The sequence below is a fragment of the Somniosus microcephalus genome, chromosome 13 (assembly GCF_052327205.1).
Source record: "Somniosus microcephalus isolate GS21.2 chromosome 13, FLI_Smic_1.0, whole genome shotgun sequence".
Lineage (NCBI taxonomy): Eukaryota > Metazoa > Chordata > Chondrichthyes > Squaliformes > Somniosidae > Somniosus > Somniosus microcephalus.
Window position 1 is genome coordinate 167,628,366 of NC_140999.1, and position 18,020 is coordinate 167,646,385.

At 43.3% G+C, this 18,020-nt stretch overlaps 1 protein-coding gene across 8 annotated transcripts in view; it reads right to left on the minus strand.

The window, feature by feature from the left end:
- The window catches only part of ptprt (protein tyrosine phosphatase receptor type T), a 1,756,894-nt gene that overhangs the window by 507,475 nt on the left and 1,231,399 nt on the right, over window positions 1-18,020 (minus strand). For all 8 annotated transcript variants that reach the window (XM_086005548.1, XM_086005547.1, XM_086005549.1 and 5 more), the window contains exon 11: window positions 2,339-2,441. In XM_086005548.1, the coding sequence (XP_085861674.1) occupies window positions 2,339-2,441 (103 nt within the window). The remainder of the gene's footprint in view (window positions 1-2,338; window positions 2,442-18,020) is intronic.

Consider the following 18,020-nt stretch of genomic DNA (forward strand, 5'->3'; position numbering starts at 1 on the left):
GGTTATTATCATATTGCTGTTTGTGGGACCTTGCTGTGTGCAAATTGGCTGCTGTGTTTCCCACATTACAACAGCAACTCCACTTCAAAAGTACTTCATTGGCTGTAAAGCGCTTTGAGACGTCCGGTGGTCGTGAAAGACGCTAAATAAATGCAAGTCTTTCTTTCTTTATCTTTGCATATAGTCACATACTAGCTGAACATTAAGTGAGTGGTACTCCTTTCTGTTAAGGAAGTTGAGGGGGATAATGCTAGGAGCTCACAATAATATGATTGTCATCTATTGTACCCTACATTTTGGGAAATCCATCAATGCAATAAAGCTGGATGGCCAATTAAACTGATATGATAGCAAAATACTGCAGATGCTGGAAATCCAAAATAACAACAGAAAATGCTGGAAAAACTCAGCAGGCCAGGCAACATCCATGGAGAGAGAAATAGATTCAACGCTTCAGGTCGAAACCCTTCGTCAGGACTGAAAAAACACAGGAGATGAAACAGATTAAAAGGCCAGTTTGGGGGCTGGGAAATGGGGATAAAAGAACAAAAGAGAAGTGAAGAGGTATTCAAAACGAGACGAGATGGTGATAGGACTAGTGGAGACAAAAGACGGCTCTGGATTAGCTGTCTCTCATTCTGCCAGCGCATTTCACACCTAATCTAGCGGCGTCTTTTGTCTCTTTACTGGTCCTATCACCACCTCATCGCATTTTGAATACCTCTTAACGTCTCTTCACTTCTCTTTTGTTCTTTCATCCCCATTTCCCAGCCCCCAAACTGGCCTTTTAATCTGTTTCATTTCCTGTGTTTTTTCAGTCCTGACAAAGGGTTTCGACCTGAAACGTTGACTCTATTTCTCTCTCCACGGATGTTGCCTGGCCTGCTGAGTTTTTCCAGCATTTTCTGCTGTTATTATGGCCAATTAAACTGCTGCCTTGATGCCATGCCAGCTCTTCTAAAACGTGCATCAGTGATCTGACAAATACACGACCTTGAGTGATATTTTGCAGACCCCCCATGGCTGCTTGAAGTAAGTCGATAGTATAAAAGTTGAGTGCAGTCACCACTTCCACGGTCACAGAGCTGTCCAGGCAGACAACCTTGACTGCCGATCTTCATGTAGAAGCTGGCACATCTCCCTTCCTGCCTCCTTGACGAAGTGTACTTTTCTAACACAAAGCACTAAGATCTTCATAAGATCTGGGTGATCTGTAAATTCTTTTGGGACAGGGGCTGTGGTAATATCTTGTATGGCACTGTCGCTATTTCACTCCTCCATCTTACACTGGTCCTTCTCCTCCTTGATTAAAATTGCATACAAAGGAATGTTCATTAGGAATCCCACAGCAGATATTTCCATTGAACCACTTTGCTCTGGCACAACAGTTGCAGTGTAAATGCAGATCACAACAGCAATGGGTCACACGTCTGGCTATAAAATGAAATTTGATATCACATATAAATGCTGGCCATGCCAGCGACGCCCACATCCCGTGAACGAATAAAAAAAATATTGTTTACAAAAACAAACGTTAACCATTTTCTGAACATGGCCAATATGCATCCTCATGCTAGATTTATGTGAAGTGGTTGACCAAAAGGTAAGTTAAATACACAAATACAAGAGGTTCTAATCTCCACAGTATCCAAATATTTTTGGTTCTTGGTGAAACCATTTCAGGAAATTGACGTATGATTTGCCATTCCAGGTAATAACACATTGCTTTATGTTTTCATCGAGATTTTTGGGAAAGACGATTATGTGAAGGTAAATTATAAATCATTAATTGTTTTCTTGACATACAATTCGACTGATGCTTTGTCAATACCATATACATTTTAACAATAGTTAGAATCATTATTATAATGTAACATAATTTGCAAAGCAACATAATTTAATACTGTTAATTTTTCAAATATAGAGGCTGTATTGATTGAACTTTACATCCAAACATTGTGTTATCTTATGAATGTCATTTCACAATCAGCATTTTCAAACCCTGCATGATGACAATACATTTGATGACATGCAGTTGTGTCCCCAACCCACACTGTTGTAGAGAAATCAAGTTGGGTGTTTAGTCTGGCGATGAAACCTTTTTAAATAATGCGTCAAAGTTTCATTGTCATAAGCAATTCAGACCAAATTCGTTTAACAAAATGTATCAGTTTCTAGGAATTTAACAACTTTGACTCACACATCCATAAAATAACTAACGATGCATATTATGCAAAATAAAAATCAAATTACATGTAGCCCATAAGTTTCAGAAAAATATGAATTTCTGATTTCAGAATTTGCTTCTCAGAACTATGATTATCTTAGATTATTTTACCTGATTGGAGCTCCTCTTGATTGAGCTGGCTTCAACAGGACGGTGATGGTTGTGTCTGTCTCATTTAGAGGTGCATCTGTATCATACAGTGGCATTGAGGGGGCTACCAACGGAAATCAAAAATGAACCATCAACAAAAGGCAGATATCATACAGGTTAGTACAAACCTAGAACAGTCAATCATTTCATTTTTTTAACCCTCACTTTTCATTTAGGATCCCACATTTATGTCCCACAGTGTCATATAACCATCACTTACTAAGATTGTGGCCAGTGATCTGTTGCCAGGCCTATCACTGTTGCTCCATACTGGTCAGTAGGAAATTGTGTTAGTGATGTTGACAAACTGATTGTGTTTATTTAGTGCTCCTCATATGCAGGAAGATGTCTCGGCCACTTTACAAATAATAACAACAACAACAACTTGTATTTATATAGCGCCTTTAACGTAGTAAAACGTCCCAAGGCGCTGCACAGGAGTATTATAAGACAAAAAATTTGCCACTGAGCCACTTAAGGATAAATTAGGGCAGGTGAAAGAGGTAGGTTTTAAGGAGCGTCTTAAAGGAGGAAAGAGAGGTCGCGAAGCGGAGAGGTTTAGGCAGGGAATTCCAGAGCTTAGGGACTAGGCAACAGAAGGCATGGTCTTCTAAGAAGAAAAGGGGTATGGTGGACATCAAGCATGGGGAATGGGGAAGTTAGGAGGGGGGGAGCAAAGACAAGATTGACAATGAGGGTTTTTAGGAAGTTTTTGATAGGAGGAATGGAGTGTAAGGTAGAGGAAACTAGGTAGCATTCTAGAAAGCAGGAGCATAGAAGGGAGGATGGGGTGGGGGGGGTGGCGGTGGGGGAGTGAGGGCAAAACCAGGCAAGTGTTAGAGAAGAGATGTCGAGGGTGCATAATGTTCATTCTGAATATCCCGCCTTTCCTATTCGGAAATTACCTTTTTTTCATTGACCCCTGCTCTCCCTCCACATCCACCCCCCACACCTCCACCCCACCACGGATTTCCCAACTGTAACTGAAAGTAGGTAGGAAATTTCAAATTCAACCTTGAGCTTAATCACTTATGGGGTATCACAGGGCCACAGAACATTTATTACATTTAAAAATTGCTAATTACTGCCCACAAGGGAGTTTTAATAGAATGAACATAAGAACATAACATAAGAATGTAAAAAATAGGAGCAGGAGTAGGCCATTCAGCCCTTCGAGCCTGCTCCGCCATTCAATAAGATCATGGCTGATCTTCTACCTCAACTCTGCCTTCCTGCATTATCTGCACATTCCTTGATTCCTTTAGTATCCAAAATTCTATCGACCTCTGTCCTGAATATACTCAATGAGTGAGCATCCACAGCCCTCTGGGGTAGACAATTCCAAAGATTCACAACCCTTTATGTGAAGAAATTTCTCCTCATCTCAGTCCTAAATGGCTGGCCCCTTATTCTGAGACTGTGACCCCTAGTTCTAGACACGCAGCCAGGGGAAACATCCTCCCAGCATCTACACTGCCAAGCCCTTTAAGAATTTTAGACGTTTCAATGAGATCACATCTCATTCTTCTAAACACTAGGGAATATAGGCCTAGTCTACTCAATCTCTCCTCATAGGACAATCCTCCCATCCCAAGTATCAGTCTAGTGAACCTTCGCACTCCCTCTAAGGCAAATATATCCTTCCTTAGGTAAGGAGACCAAAACTGTACACAGTACTCCAGCTGTGGTCTCGCCAAGGCCCTATATAATTGCAGTAAGAGGTCTTTACTCTTATACTCCAATCCTTTTGTAATAAAGGCTAACATAACATCTGCTTTCCTAATTGCTTGCTGTATCTGCATGTTTCTGCAAAATTCTGTGTTTCGTGTACAAAGCCACCCAGGTCCCTCTGAATACAGGTAGACTATCCTTTATCCGAAAACCTCGGGACCAGCCGTGTTTCGGTTTTCGGAGAATTTTGGATTTCGGAAGGTGGGTCGGCGGGGGTCCGCGGGGGGGTCTGCGGGGGTCCGCGGGGGGGTCGGGGCCGGCGGGGGTCCGCAGGGGGGTCGTCGGGGGCGTCAGCAGGGGTCGGGGCCGGCGGGGCCCGCGGGGGGGGTCCGCGGGGGGGTCGGCGGGGGTCGGGGTCGGCGGGGGGGGTCGGCGGGGGGTCGTGCGCACGACTTACGCTGACGCTCAGCATAAGTCGGTGGGGGTCGGGGTCGGCGGGGGTCCGCGGGGGGGTCCGCGGGGGTCGGGGCCGGCGGGGGGTCATGCGCACGACTTACGCTGACGCTCAGCGTAAGTCAGCGGGGGTCGGGGCCGGCGGGGGTCCGCGGGGGTCGGGGCCGGCGGGGGGGTCGGCGGGGGTCCGCGGGGGGGTCCGCGGGGCGTCATGCGCACGACTTACGCTGACGCTCAGCGTAAGTCGGCGGGGGTCGGGGCCGGCGGGGGTCCGCGGGGGGGTCGGCGGGGGTCGGGGCCGGCGGGGGGGGCCGGCGGGGGTGTCCGCGGGGGGTCATGCGCACGACTTACGCTGACGCTCAGCGTAAGTCGGTGGGGGTCGGGGTCGGCGGGGGTCCGCGGGGGGGTCCGCGGGGGGGTCAGCGGGGGTCGGGGTCGGCGGGGGTCCGTGGGGGGGTCCACGGGGGGTCGTGCGCACGACTTACCCTTTATCCAAACTTCCGAAACCGGAACCCGCTAAAAACCGAAGGTTTTTTCGTTCAGCGTAAGTCATGCGCACGACTTACGCTGAACGAAAAAACCTTCGGTTTTTAGAGTGTTTCGGTTTTCGGAAGTTCGGATAAAGGGTAGTCTACCTACCAACATTTCCCAGTCTCTCACCATTTAAAAAATATTCTGCTTTTCTATTTTTCCTGCCAAAGTGGATAACTTCACATTCTCCACATTAGATTCAATCTGCAATTTCCTTGCCCATTCACTTAACCTGTCTATTTCCATTTGCAGCCTCTTTGCACCCTCCTCACAATTTACTTTCCCACCAAGCTTTGTCTCATCAGCAAACTTGGATATATTACACTCGGTCCCCTCATCTAAGTCATTGATATAGATTGTAAATAGCTGAGGCCCAAGCACTGATCTTTGCGGTACCCCATTAGTTACAGCCCGCCAACCTGAAAATGACCTGTTTATTCCTACTCTCTGTTTTCTGTTCATAAACCAATCCTCAATCCATAATATATTACCCCCAATCCCATGAGGCCTAGTTTTGTACAATAACCTCTTGTGTGGCAACTTATCGAATGCTTTTTGAAAATCCAAATTGTGGTTTCATTAGTAGAGGCTTTCTGCTGTTTGCTTGTCTACTGGTTGAATTTACTGACTGTTTTATAAACTGTAAGGCCTAGAGGTCAATAGACAAAATCAAGCATAACTTACTAATATAAAATCTGAAGTATTTTTTAAATGCAATGCCTAGTTTCACTTAGAAAAGTACTGAAGTACTTCAGGTCTATTTGTCAGTTGATAATGTTTCTGGTCTGTCATGGCAAGGTTAAAATAACCCTTACAGTATTGCTATTACATATGACAGCTATTTACCTGTATTAAGGGATTATTAAATATTTGAGAGATGTGGTGTAAGCTCATGTAAATCATTTAAAGCAGCATTGACACTTAGGGGTAGAAATTGGATTTTGTTGTGTCCATTTTGCGGGCATAAAATGGACGCTAGGAGGCCCAATTTCAGGGACGTCCTGCGCCCTAAGGGCATCTGACAAACATCTGACCCAAAATTGGGCTGGGACATTTTTCAGGCATCGGGGGAGGCTGCCTAAAAGTGGCACTGGAACCTTGCATATGGTAATGAGGGGCCTAACACCTATTTAGGATACCTCTGGGAAATTGGCTTGCCCATGGCGGTATGCTCGGGTCTTCTAGACTTGGACGTGGCCTAACCAGCGGCTGCCACCAAAAGGGTAAGTTTAATTTTATTTATGATTTATGTGGAGCCAGGAGGAGCATTTCTGACAGGCACAATAGCCCGCCCTCCCGCTACCCTTCCCGGGAGTTACCCGAGGGCCACTACCTACTTTTTCAGTCGAGAAGGAAGTGCACGTTAGAATGGGTGAATTCAATGTCAAATCAGGTACAGAAAGAGAAATAAAGAGAGGCAAAGAAAGATTGGCTGAAGAGAGATAGAAAAAAGTGACAAAGAAAAAAAAATCTCCAACAACAATATAAACCTGAAGGAATGAGATTCCATACTTGTAATGGTTAGCTTTCAGTGCCAGAGGGGCACTGGTAATGGCAGTAATTAACACTTATCACATCATTAAAAGGGTGCCAATTTTTTTTGTCTTATAACTCTCCTGTGATGTTAAAGGTGCTATATAAATATAAGTTGTTGTACTTAGGACTTGAAATAACTTGACTTAACTTTCAGTGGCAAGTTTATTTCATGTCTATCGTGCAAGTACAGGACCTTCACGCTGCTCAATGCATTTGAATAGGGAGCCAGCCAGTGAGATGCTGTTTTCGTGAAATTCACAGCGGAGCGGCACATCTCCGACAGCAACTTTTCAATTTCTGCATTTAATCACGGATCTGCTCCTCGCCTGAAGTTGCTATGGCATTTCTGCATAAATAACGGCGAGCGCTAATAGCCTCACCATTACTTTGACAGCAAATCTTGAGCTAATGTTAAAATTAGCTACAGACAGCTTCTAAACTTTAGTTAAAACACTTTGGGCTGGATTTTGCCAGCCCCAAGGAGACGGGTATGGAGGCGAGACTTCCGGTAAAGTTGCAGAAAGTGAGGATGGTTTTGCCAGCCTCCATGCCCTTTTGCCAGGAGGCAGGAAGCCATCCTGACTCGGGTCCCATCTCCTCAAGGCGGGAAAGGGATTAAATCCTTTTAACTGCCTTTTAACAGGTAGTTAACAGGCAGAAAAATGGATTAGTCCCATTTTACCTTTTCCAGTGCAGGTTTCCTGACCTCAGAGAACCCCGTCGGGGTGGAGGAGTCGAGTAGGAGGTCTGCGGGGGTTGGAGGAGCCTGAAAGTGCAATGTAGAGGTGAGTGATGGGTACAAGTGTGGAGTGGTAAGTATGTGAAGTGAGTGTAAAGTGTTAGAAAATGTTCACTTACCTTTGTTTCTGCCTACAGCCTTTGGCCCCTCTGGAACCGGAGTCCCATCATCTTCATTGTAGACTTCACAGACTGGCTGTTGGATCCTCTGAACCAATAGTCATCTGATTTCTACAAAGTAGAAAGGTTTGATGAGTCCTGAACACAAGGCCTCATCAAACTACACAGAATGTCAGTGCTTGACAGCTTCACAGAGCTGTCAAATGCTGACATTTCTTCTTTCAAGAAATCTTGACAGACGACACGTCAGATGGTGATGTGCTCTGTCAGTGACTTCCCCCTAATTGGCCTACTGAGCCTGCAGGGCGGGCTTAACAAGGTCAATCAGGGGAAAATCCCGCTGGTTGGCCAGAAGATGATGGAGGCGGGACTTAGATCCGGCAAGCAGCAGTCCCGCCTCTAACGCATCTTTATTCAGAAATTCCAGCCCTTTGTTAAAGTGCAAAGTATGTGTTTGAGAAGGATAAAGCTCACAAAGAATTTGTAACCTGCAGTGACTTTCAACTAAACCCAATTTACCCCACTTGTGGTTTGAATGCCTATCCAAATATTTAAACTATTGGTAGGTGCGCAAAAAATTCTCTGTAAAGTAAAAGGTGTTTTCATATCCTGTTATCTCTCTACCTGTCTGCATATTAATTTCACAATGATTGTCCTCAACTACAAATCTATCCGTGGCCTCACCACACATTACCTCTGCTACCCCACTTAGCCCATGTTCCTTTACTCTTCAGATTCTAGCCTTCATTGCAACCCCCTCTCTTCACTCTACTTTTAGCTCTGTACCATTCTACCCAATCTCTAGCCGTGCTAGCCCTTTTCCTTCCTTCAATAGCCTCTTCAATACTCATCTTATTAATCTTTTATTCCATCACTATCCCAATCCTTCTTCCTCCATTTACTGGTTTCCAGTCATTTTCCACTTTGTGAAGTGCTTTGGGATATTTTATAACATTAATGGTGTTATATAAATATATAAGCTGCTGCTATTGTTGCTGTTGCTGGAGCAGAACAGATTTGTCGAGGAAATGTATCCTTGCAGCTATATATAACCATTTTTCATGTTTTGCCATTGGCTTCTTGCCATATAGGTACAAATCATTGCGCATTTGTGGCTAGATTTACAGCATTAAAAGTAGGTGATTTTCCCCTCTTCCCATCATTTAATCTTTGTTGTTTTATTTTCATGCTTGGTCATCATTTGTTTAGGGATATCTGCGCTCCTCTAATTCTGCCCTCTTGAGCATCCCTGATCATAATCGCTCAACCTTTGGTGGCCGTGTCTTCTGTTGCCTAGGCCCTAAGCTCCAGAATTCCCTCCCTATACCTCTCTGCCTCTCTTTCCTCCTTTAAGATGCTTCTTAAAACCTAGCTCTTTGACCAAGCTTTTGGTCACCTGCCTTAATTTATCCTTATGTGGCTCGGTGTCAAACTTTTTGTCTTAAATTACTCCTGGAAAGGGCTGGATTTTACCAGCCCTGAGGAGGCGGGACTGCTGGCAAAATGGGAAAAATTGGGAGTGGGTCCCAACCCGGCTCCCAACCCGTCTCCGAACCATCTTCCCAGGAGGCGGGTCCCGACTCGCACAGGGACCCGTCTCCTCGAGGCGGGAAGGGGATTAGAGCCAATGAACTGCCTGTTAACAGGTGGTTAACAGGCAGTTAAGAGGCTTATCTCCATTTTACCCTTGCAAGTGCAGGCTTCCCGACGTTTGGGAAACCCCGCTAGGGTCTCAGCGAGGCGAGCAGTGGGTCTGCGGGGGTGAGAGGGATCGAAAAGTCCGCTGTGGAGTTGAGTGATGGGTGGATGTGTGGAGAAGTAAATATGAGAGATGAGTGTAAAGTGTTGGAAAAAGTTTACTTACCTTTGCTTCTTCCTGCAGGCTTCAACACTTGGAGATGCGGAGGTGCCTCATCTCATCGGCAGAGATGACAGAATGGCTGCTGCATCTGAGAATGCAGCAGCCATCTGCTTTCTGCTGAGGAGAGAGGTTTTGGTGAGCCTTCTGTGCAAGGGCCCACCTTAGAACAGAGGTTGTCAGTGTTTGACAGCTTCTCAAAGCTGTCAAACACTGACAATTCATCTGTCAAAAAGTTTTCGGCAGATGAAACGCTAACTTCCTCTGACCAGCTTTCCCTTAATAGGATGGCTAAACCTGCAGGGTGGGCTTAACAAGGTCAATCAAGGGAAAAATAGCGTGGGTTGGTCAGCCGTCGTTGGGGGCGGGACTGAAACCCGAACACCAGTAGTCTGGCCCCCAATGCGCCTCCATTCACAGAATCCAGCCCTTTGATTTCGCAGGTGAATGTTAATCCTTCTTTGGTGACACATTGAAGCAGAATTACCAAATTTTAAAATACCCTTCAAGATTAAAACTGTGGGTCCTTAGAATTCATTTTGGAGTAATAGGTATTAGGGTTAAAACATTTTGCACTTCTGTCAGAGGGATTTACTTATATTTTGATGTTGCATAGTTTACGGTTTAAAAGATGTATCATCAATTTATCAATCATCAAGTGGAGATTGTAGTTTTCACAGAAATATATAAGGAATCAGAGAATACGATCCCAAAAATGCTGCTGAAAATGTTGGAAAATCATGGAATCCTGTTTAATAAATTTTTGTTTCGCTCTATTCAATTAAAATAAATCAATGGACCTGATCACAAACAGACAGAATTGTGAAAGGTTATCTCCAAAATGCTAGTTTATAAACAAACCTGCATCCCAAATAATAAAACTGGAATTTAATTTATTCATCCTATGCAAAATAGTGGCAGAGAGAGTAAGGTATTAATCTGTCTCATCAAGAAGTGTGAATAAAACAAATTGAGAAAACACCAAACCAAAGCTACCTTAATTTGTTTTTTGATTGGTGGAAACAATAGGAAAGTATTCACATTAACTTGCATTTACATAGTGAACACAGCAGTAAACATCCCAAGGTGCTCCACCGAAGAAAAAAAAGAGGGTGTTGAAGAAGACACTGAGAAACAGTCGAAGAGTTTGGGGTGGTAACCAAAAGCATGGTAAGTTTTGAGAAAGCTTTATGACGTTGTGGAGAGAAGCAGCAAGGCAGGAGGTTTAGGAGTGTTCCAAAGTGTAGAGATGAGATGACTGAAGGCTCTGCCACCAGTGGTGGAGTGGAGATGGCCCAGTGGATGCCGAAGTTAAAAGAACAGAGGGTACTTAGGTTATTTGAACATTCGAGGCATTGTAAACTAATATGACCCTGATTTTGGACATTTGTCCTGATTTTTAGGGCATGTGTCCCAGATTTTCAAATTTGCGGGTACATATATGGGGAACAGGTGTAATCTGTCTAAATTCTTACCATATTGAGTGGGGTGAGGGAGGGTTGTATTTTTATTAGATGGCTAGTGGTGAGAATCTTTTTTCTCTCCTTACAGTAAAATGTTTCAACTTTCAGAAAATCCTCCAATTTTTGGCCCTCCCACTCCAAGTAAACCCAAGTGATCATCCCTTGTATTGTTGCATTATCTTTCATTAAACAATGCTTTTAAATCAGGCTCGGAACAAGCAATACAGCTTATCCCTTGAATAAAGGGTTACCAAGTGGCATGAATTGACTTGGCGTCAATTTTCTCCAAGTAGATGACCCACAGGTGAAAAACTATATCTAGTTAATTTTATTGAGAAAACAATTAACCTTTTCCAGGTAGCTAAATCTGATTTGCTTTTCCAACATTGTGGTATCCAAGATCAACAATGCATTTCATTAAGAGTTAAATAAATTATTCTAAGTGTGTCATCATATTCCATACAGGATCATCATTCATCATTGTCATTAAATATCAGAGGTCATAAGTATCAATATGATCTTAATACAAAAAGATTCATGAGTGGGGTGAACTGTCGGCAATGCGATTAGATGATATCACACTTTCACCATATCCTCTTCAATAGAAGCATAGGTGAGGTGAACAAGGCAATTGAATGTGCTTCAATAAAACAACAGCCACTGTTCGAGGGGTAGGTTTATCCAGTGAAATATCACAACAATCTAAAGCAAGGACATTTCCTCACACCTGTTAAGCAACATTCGCCTAGAAATGACTATGATACTATAGCATCTTTGTATGACTTTCCTGTCAGCTATTTTAACAGAGCTGTTAACTTGTCCAAAATAAATGGGTTAACAGCTCTGCTAAAATAACTAACTGGAATGTCATACGAATACAGTCAGCATTCCTCCGCTAATATCACAACAGTCACTTCTAAGCTATTTTCTGCTTTATAATTTCTGTATTTAGAATTGTCGCTAATAATAAATTAAATTGTGTTTTTTTCCTTTGTCTGTTTTGCATCTGGGACATTGTCATAGAACAGTAGCAGTACATACATAATTATTTCATGTTGCAAAATATAACTTATTATAGTCATATAAAAAGAAATAAAAAGCCTGTAAATACTGAAATCTGAAATAAAAATGTAAAGGGGACCAATGTTGACTTTGAGCAAATATCAGGTAGGCAGTGGGCTGGGCCTCATTTGGATAATGCTGGTGAGTTGCGATTGCTGAACTAGTGCTAACAGGCAGTTCACCAGTCAGCTCACCGCAGAGCAGACCTGGTTGTCCATGTTAAGGTGGGGGAAGACAATCATGGGGGTGGGGGGAGGTTGGCGGGGGTGGGTGGGGGGAATGCATGGCCATGCCAATAGCAAGCTGGAAGGTTTTTGTGGCGAGAGGGAGGTGCATTCATGTTGCCCCTAGCTCCACAAAAATCATGCACAAACCCTTTACTTACCTGTTTCCAGAGTGACCGGCAGTTTTCCCTTTAAGAACCGCTGGTTAGGTCACTCAACGCCTATTACCAATGGGTGGAGTTTGCACGGTACACACTCTGTCCATTGGTAACTCAAAATTGTATCAGGGTCCTTCAAATGGCCGTAGGACCCTAATTGGGATATTAAACTAGGGTCCCGCCTTAAACAGATAGGCGTTCGGCCAAACATTTCCATCATAGATCTTAATGACAGTGGTCATATTGGGAGCAGGGACAGGGCGGTAAGTGGTGCACGACTATTTTCGGCCCACTGCCGCCCCATTCCCACCTGGTGGGGGGCCATGATTATCGGCCCAAAATGCTGGAAATACATAGCAGGTCAGTCAGGATCGGTGTAGGAAAAAAGACAGGTTAATGTTTTGGGTGTAACCAGGTAGAATGGTTCTACCCCTAAAACATTCACTGGTCTTTCCTTTTTATTTATATTTATTCCTATTTATATTCCTGTATAATGTTACAATATCGCATTTGATAAGGTGCCACATAAAAGGTTATTACACAAGACTAGGGCTCATGGGGTTGGGGGTAATATAATAGCATGGATACAGGATTGGTTAATGGACAGAAAACAGAGAGTAAGGATAAACGGATCATTTTCAGGTTGGCAGGCTGTATGTTACTAGTGGGGTGCTGCAAGGATCAGTGTTGGGGCCTCAGCTATATACAATCTATATTAATGACCTAGATGAAGGGACTGAGTGTAATGTAGCCAAATTTGCTGATGATACAACACTAGGTGAGACAGTAAGCTGTGAGGAGAACACAGAGAGTCTGCAAAGGGATATAGATAGACTAAGTGAGTGGGCAGTAAGGTGACAGATGGAGTATAATGTAGGGAAATGTGAGGTTATTCACTTTGGTAGGAGGAATAGAAAAACAGAATATTTTTTAAATGATGAGAAACTTTCAAATGTTGGTGTTCAGAAAGATTTGGGTGTCCTCGTGCAAGAAACACAGAAAGCTAGCATGCAGGTACAGCAAGCAATACAGAAGGCAAATGGTATGGTGGCTTGTATTGCAAGGGGGTTGGAGTATAAGAGTAAGGAAGTCTTGCTATAATTGTACATGGCCTTGGTGAGACCACACCTGGAGTACTGTGCACAGTTTTGGTCTCCTTATCTAAGGAAGGATATACTTGCCCTGGAGGCAGTGCAATGAAGGTTCACTAGATTGATTCCTGGGATGAGAGGGCTGTCCTATGATGAGAGATTGTATAGAATGGGCTTATATTCTCTGGAGTTTAGAAGAATGAAAGGTTATCTCATTGAAACATACAAGATTCTGAAAGGGATTGACAGGGTAGATGCCGAGAGGTTGTTTCCCCTGGTGGGAGTGCCTAGAACTAGGGGGCATAGTCTCAGGATAAGGGATAGGCCATTTAAGACTGAGATGAGGAAGAATTTCTTCACTCAGAGGGTTGTGAATCTTTGGAATTCTCTACCCCAGAGGGCTGTGAATGCTGAGTCTTTGAGTATATTCAAGGCTGAGATAGACAGATTTTTGGACTCTAGGGGAATCAAGGGATATGGAGATCGGGCGGGAAAGTGGAGTTGAGATCGATGATCAGCCATGATCTTATTGAATGGCGGAGCAGGCTCGAGAGGCCGTATGGCCTACTCCTGCTCTTACTTCTTATGTTTTTATATATTGTCAAATCCTGATTTATTGTGTTTAATAAAAGGTATTTGAAAAAACTGCCCGTGTCCTAACTCACACCAAGTCCCGTTCAGCCATTGCCCTTGTGCTTACTGGCCTACATTGGCTCCTGGTAAAGCAACTCCTCGATTTTAAAATTTTCATCCTTGTTTTCAAATCTCTCTATAGCCTCGCCCCTCACGATCTCTGTAATTTCCTCCAGCCCCATCACCCTCCGAGATATCTACACTCCTCCAATTCTGGCCTCTTGCGCATCCCCGATTTTAATTGCTCCACCATTGGCGGCTGTGCCTTCAGCTGCCGAGGCCCTAAACCCTGGAATTCCCTCACTAAACCTCTCTGCCTCGCTTGCCTGGTTTAAGACACTCCTTAAAACCTACCTCTTGTCTATCCTAATATCTCCTTATGAGGGTCGATGATAAATTTTGTTTGATAACGCTCCTGTGAAGCAACTTGGGATGCCTTACTACATTAAAGGCGCTATATAAATACAAATTGTTGTTGTTGTTAATTAGCTGTATCCAATGCTTGGAAATTTTACTGGAAATAAAACTAATACTTTTAACTATATTACAATGATTCCCCAAGGCGGTAATCCAATCAGAAGTTCGAAGCAGTAAAAAAAATTATACCTTGATAACAGTATTTGACATATTGGCCCTGAATTTCCGATCGGAGCCTTCCTGTAGGGGGATGCCTCCGATTGGAAAAAATCTACAAACTTACCTGCTGGTTCTGTAGATACTGAGGCTTGTGATCCTGGGCCTCTCCTCTTCGAAATGTGCAGAGGCCCACGTATCCCAGGGCCGCATGCAGTTCGCAAGCGCCCCTGGGATCACGTCGGCCATGGGGAAACAATCAAAGAAAGGAACCCCCCTTCACACGTTTGACAGTTCTGTATGCACGGAACTTTCAAAAGTATGAATGGGGATCACATTTAAAAACACAGTTAAACACAATTAAATAATTTTTTTTTAAATTATATATTTAAAATTTATTAAAATGACATTTAATCAAATATTTTAAACAAAAATTTAACTTTTTGAAAGAAAAATTAAATGTTTTTACGGGGCTAAAAATAAACGTAGCTTTTTGAAGAGTATTTTTAATTTATCAATGAGTTACCAAATTTCATTTTTCTAATTTTTAAAACTCTTAAGCTGGTAAAAGCAGGCCTTATGTCTGCTTTTACCAGGCATAAGAATTTGACAGTCAGCGGGCGGAAGTTGTGCAAAAAGTGCAACTCTCCACTCGCAGAGGCACTTTTCTCGATCAAGCGGATCGCAAGTGCCAGTTTTCAGCGCATGCACTTTGCATGCCTAAACCCGGAACTTGCGCGGCCGCACCTCGTACACACCCGTAGGGGTCGCAAAATTCGGCCCAATGTTTCCTTTTAGCTCATTTTCCTTGCCATTAACCATGCAAGTATCAAAATCCCACATCAATTAGCATTCATAACGTTGCTGTGAACATTCTTTTCAGTTTTTACAGCAGTAAACATTAAAAGAAACGGTGATATGCAAGAAAAAATCCACCTAAATATTACACAAGTTATAAGTTAACATATTCTTCTAATAATCATCCACAGAAGTAGTTTATTATTTAGAAAATAACTTCTTAACTTGCCAACTGGTGATATCTCACATTAGATTTTTGTTATACATTCATGGGACGTGAGCGTCGCTGGCAAGGCTAGCAATTATTGCCCATCCCTAACTGTCATTGAGAAAGTGGTGGTGAGCTGCCTTCTTGAACCGCTGCAGTCTGTGTGGTGAAGGTACTCCCACAGTGCTGTTAGGGAGGGAGTTCAAGGATTTTGACCCAGCGACGATGAAGGAACGGCAATATATTTTCAAGTCGGGATGGTGTGTGACTTGGAGGGGAACTTGGAGGTGATGGTGTTCCCATGCGCCTGCTGCCTTGTCCTTCTTGGGGATGGAGGTCACAGGTTTGGGAGGTGCTGTCGAAGAAGCCTTGACGAGTTGCTGCAGTGCATTGTATAGATAGTACACACTGCAGCCACAGTGCTGGAGGGAATGGCTGTCTAATCTGATGGATGGGTTTGCAATTCATTATATCTACAGTGTCCAAGATTTTTGGTTTCGTGGGCTGCATAGATGCGTACTATGTAGGCCAAACTTAGGGGATAATATTTTGACTTTGTGCTCCTGATGGGGAGCCTGGAAATTTAGGTGGATGCTGCGTGCGATTTCCCAACCATTTAAATTAATGGTCAGAAAATAGTGCACAACACACGCCTGAATTTCTGATATGCACTTCTGATGGCTAGAAGCCCATTGGTAAGTTAAATTATTTTTCAAATAATGAATTACTTCTGTGGATGAGGCTGCCCCTGGAGAGCCAAGTCTGAAAATTATATCTGTAAATTTTAAATGTTTCCATTAATTTGCATATATTTTCAGTAGCTGATACTAACAGATTTTGGTGTTTTGATTTAGGATTCTTCACTAACGATGGAACTGCACGAACAGCAGCCCTTTCTAAATGTTCAGGTCCATAAAATTTAAACCAGACAAACCAGCAAAGAAGAAATACAACAGCAATTTGAATGGAGTTGCCTGGGAGCCTCCACGGTATTCTGGGGCAGAGAATTCCACAGATCTACGACCCTCTGAGAGAAGAAATTCCTCCTCATCTCAGTTCTAAAAGGGCGACCCTTTATTCTGAAACTATGCCCCCGAGTTCTAGATTTCCCCACGAGGGGAAACATCCTCTCTGCATCTACCTTGTCGAGCCCCCTCAGTATCTTATATGTTTCAATAAGATCACCTCTCATTCTTCTAAATTCCAATGAGTATAGGCCCAACCTGCTCAACCTTTCTTCATAAGTCAACCCCCTCATCTCTGGAATTAACCTAACTGAACTGCCTCCAATGCAAGTATATCCTTCCTTAAATAAGGAGACCAAAACTGTACGCAGTACTCAAGGTGTGGTCTCACCAATACCCTGTACAGTTGTAGCAGGACTTCCCTGCTTTTATACTCCAACCCCCTTGCAATAAAGGTCAACATTCCATTTGTCTTTTTGATTACTTGCTGTACCTGCATGCTAACTTTTTGTGTTTCATGCACAAGGACCCCCAGTTCCCTCTGAAATGTAGCATTTTGTAATCTCGCTCTATTTAAATAATAATTTGCTTTTTTATTTTTCCTGCCAAAGTGGATAACCTCGCACTTTCCCACATTATACTCCATCTGCCAAATGTTTGCCCACTCACTTAGCCTGTCTATATCCCTTGGCAGATTATTTGAGTCCTCTGCACAGCTTGCTTTCCAACCCATCTTTGTATCATCCGCAAACCTGGCTACATTACACTCGGTTCTTTCATCCAAGTCATAAATGTAGATTGTAAATAGTTGAGGTCCCAGTACTGATCCCTGTGGCACCCCACTAGTTACCTTTGCCAACTGGAAAATGACCCATTTATCCCGACTCTGCTTTCTGTTAGTTAGTCAATTCTCTATCCATGCTAATACATTACCCCCAAATCCGTGAGCTCTTATCTTATGCAGTAACCTTTTATGTGGCACCTTATCGAATGCTTTCTGGAATTCCAAATATATCACATCCACTGGCTCACCCTTGTCCACCCTGCTCATTACATCCTCAAAGAACTCCTGCAAATTTGTTAAACATGATTTCCCTTTCATAAAACCATGCTGACTCTGCTTGACTGCATTATGATTTTCCAAATGCCCTGCTATTGCTTCCTTAATGAAGGACTCCAGCATTCTCCCAACGACAGATGTTAGGCTAACTGGTCTATAGTTTCCTGCTTTCTGTCTCCCTCCTTTCTTAAATAGGGGTGTTACATTTGGGGTTTTCCAATCTGCTGGGACCTCTCCAGAGTCCAGGGAATTTTGGTATATTGCAACCAATGCATCCACTATCTCTGCAGCCACTTCTTTTAAGACCCTGGGATACAAGCCATCTGGTCCAGGGGACTTGTCGTCTTTTAGTCCCATTATTTTACCAAGCACTTTTTCCTCAGTGATAGTGATCATCTATAGTTCCCCCTCCCTGTGACCCCTTGATTGTCCATTATTGAGATGTTGTTAGTGTCTTCTACCATGAAGACAGATACAAAATATTTGTTCAGAGTCTCTGCC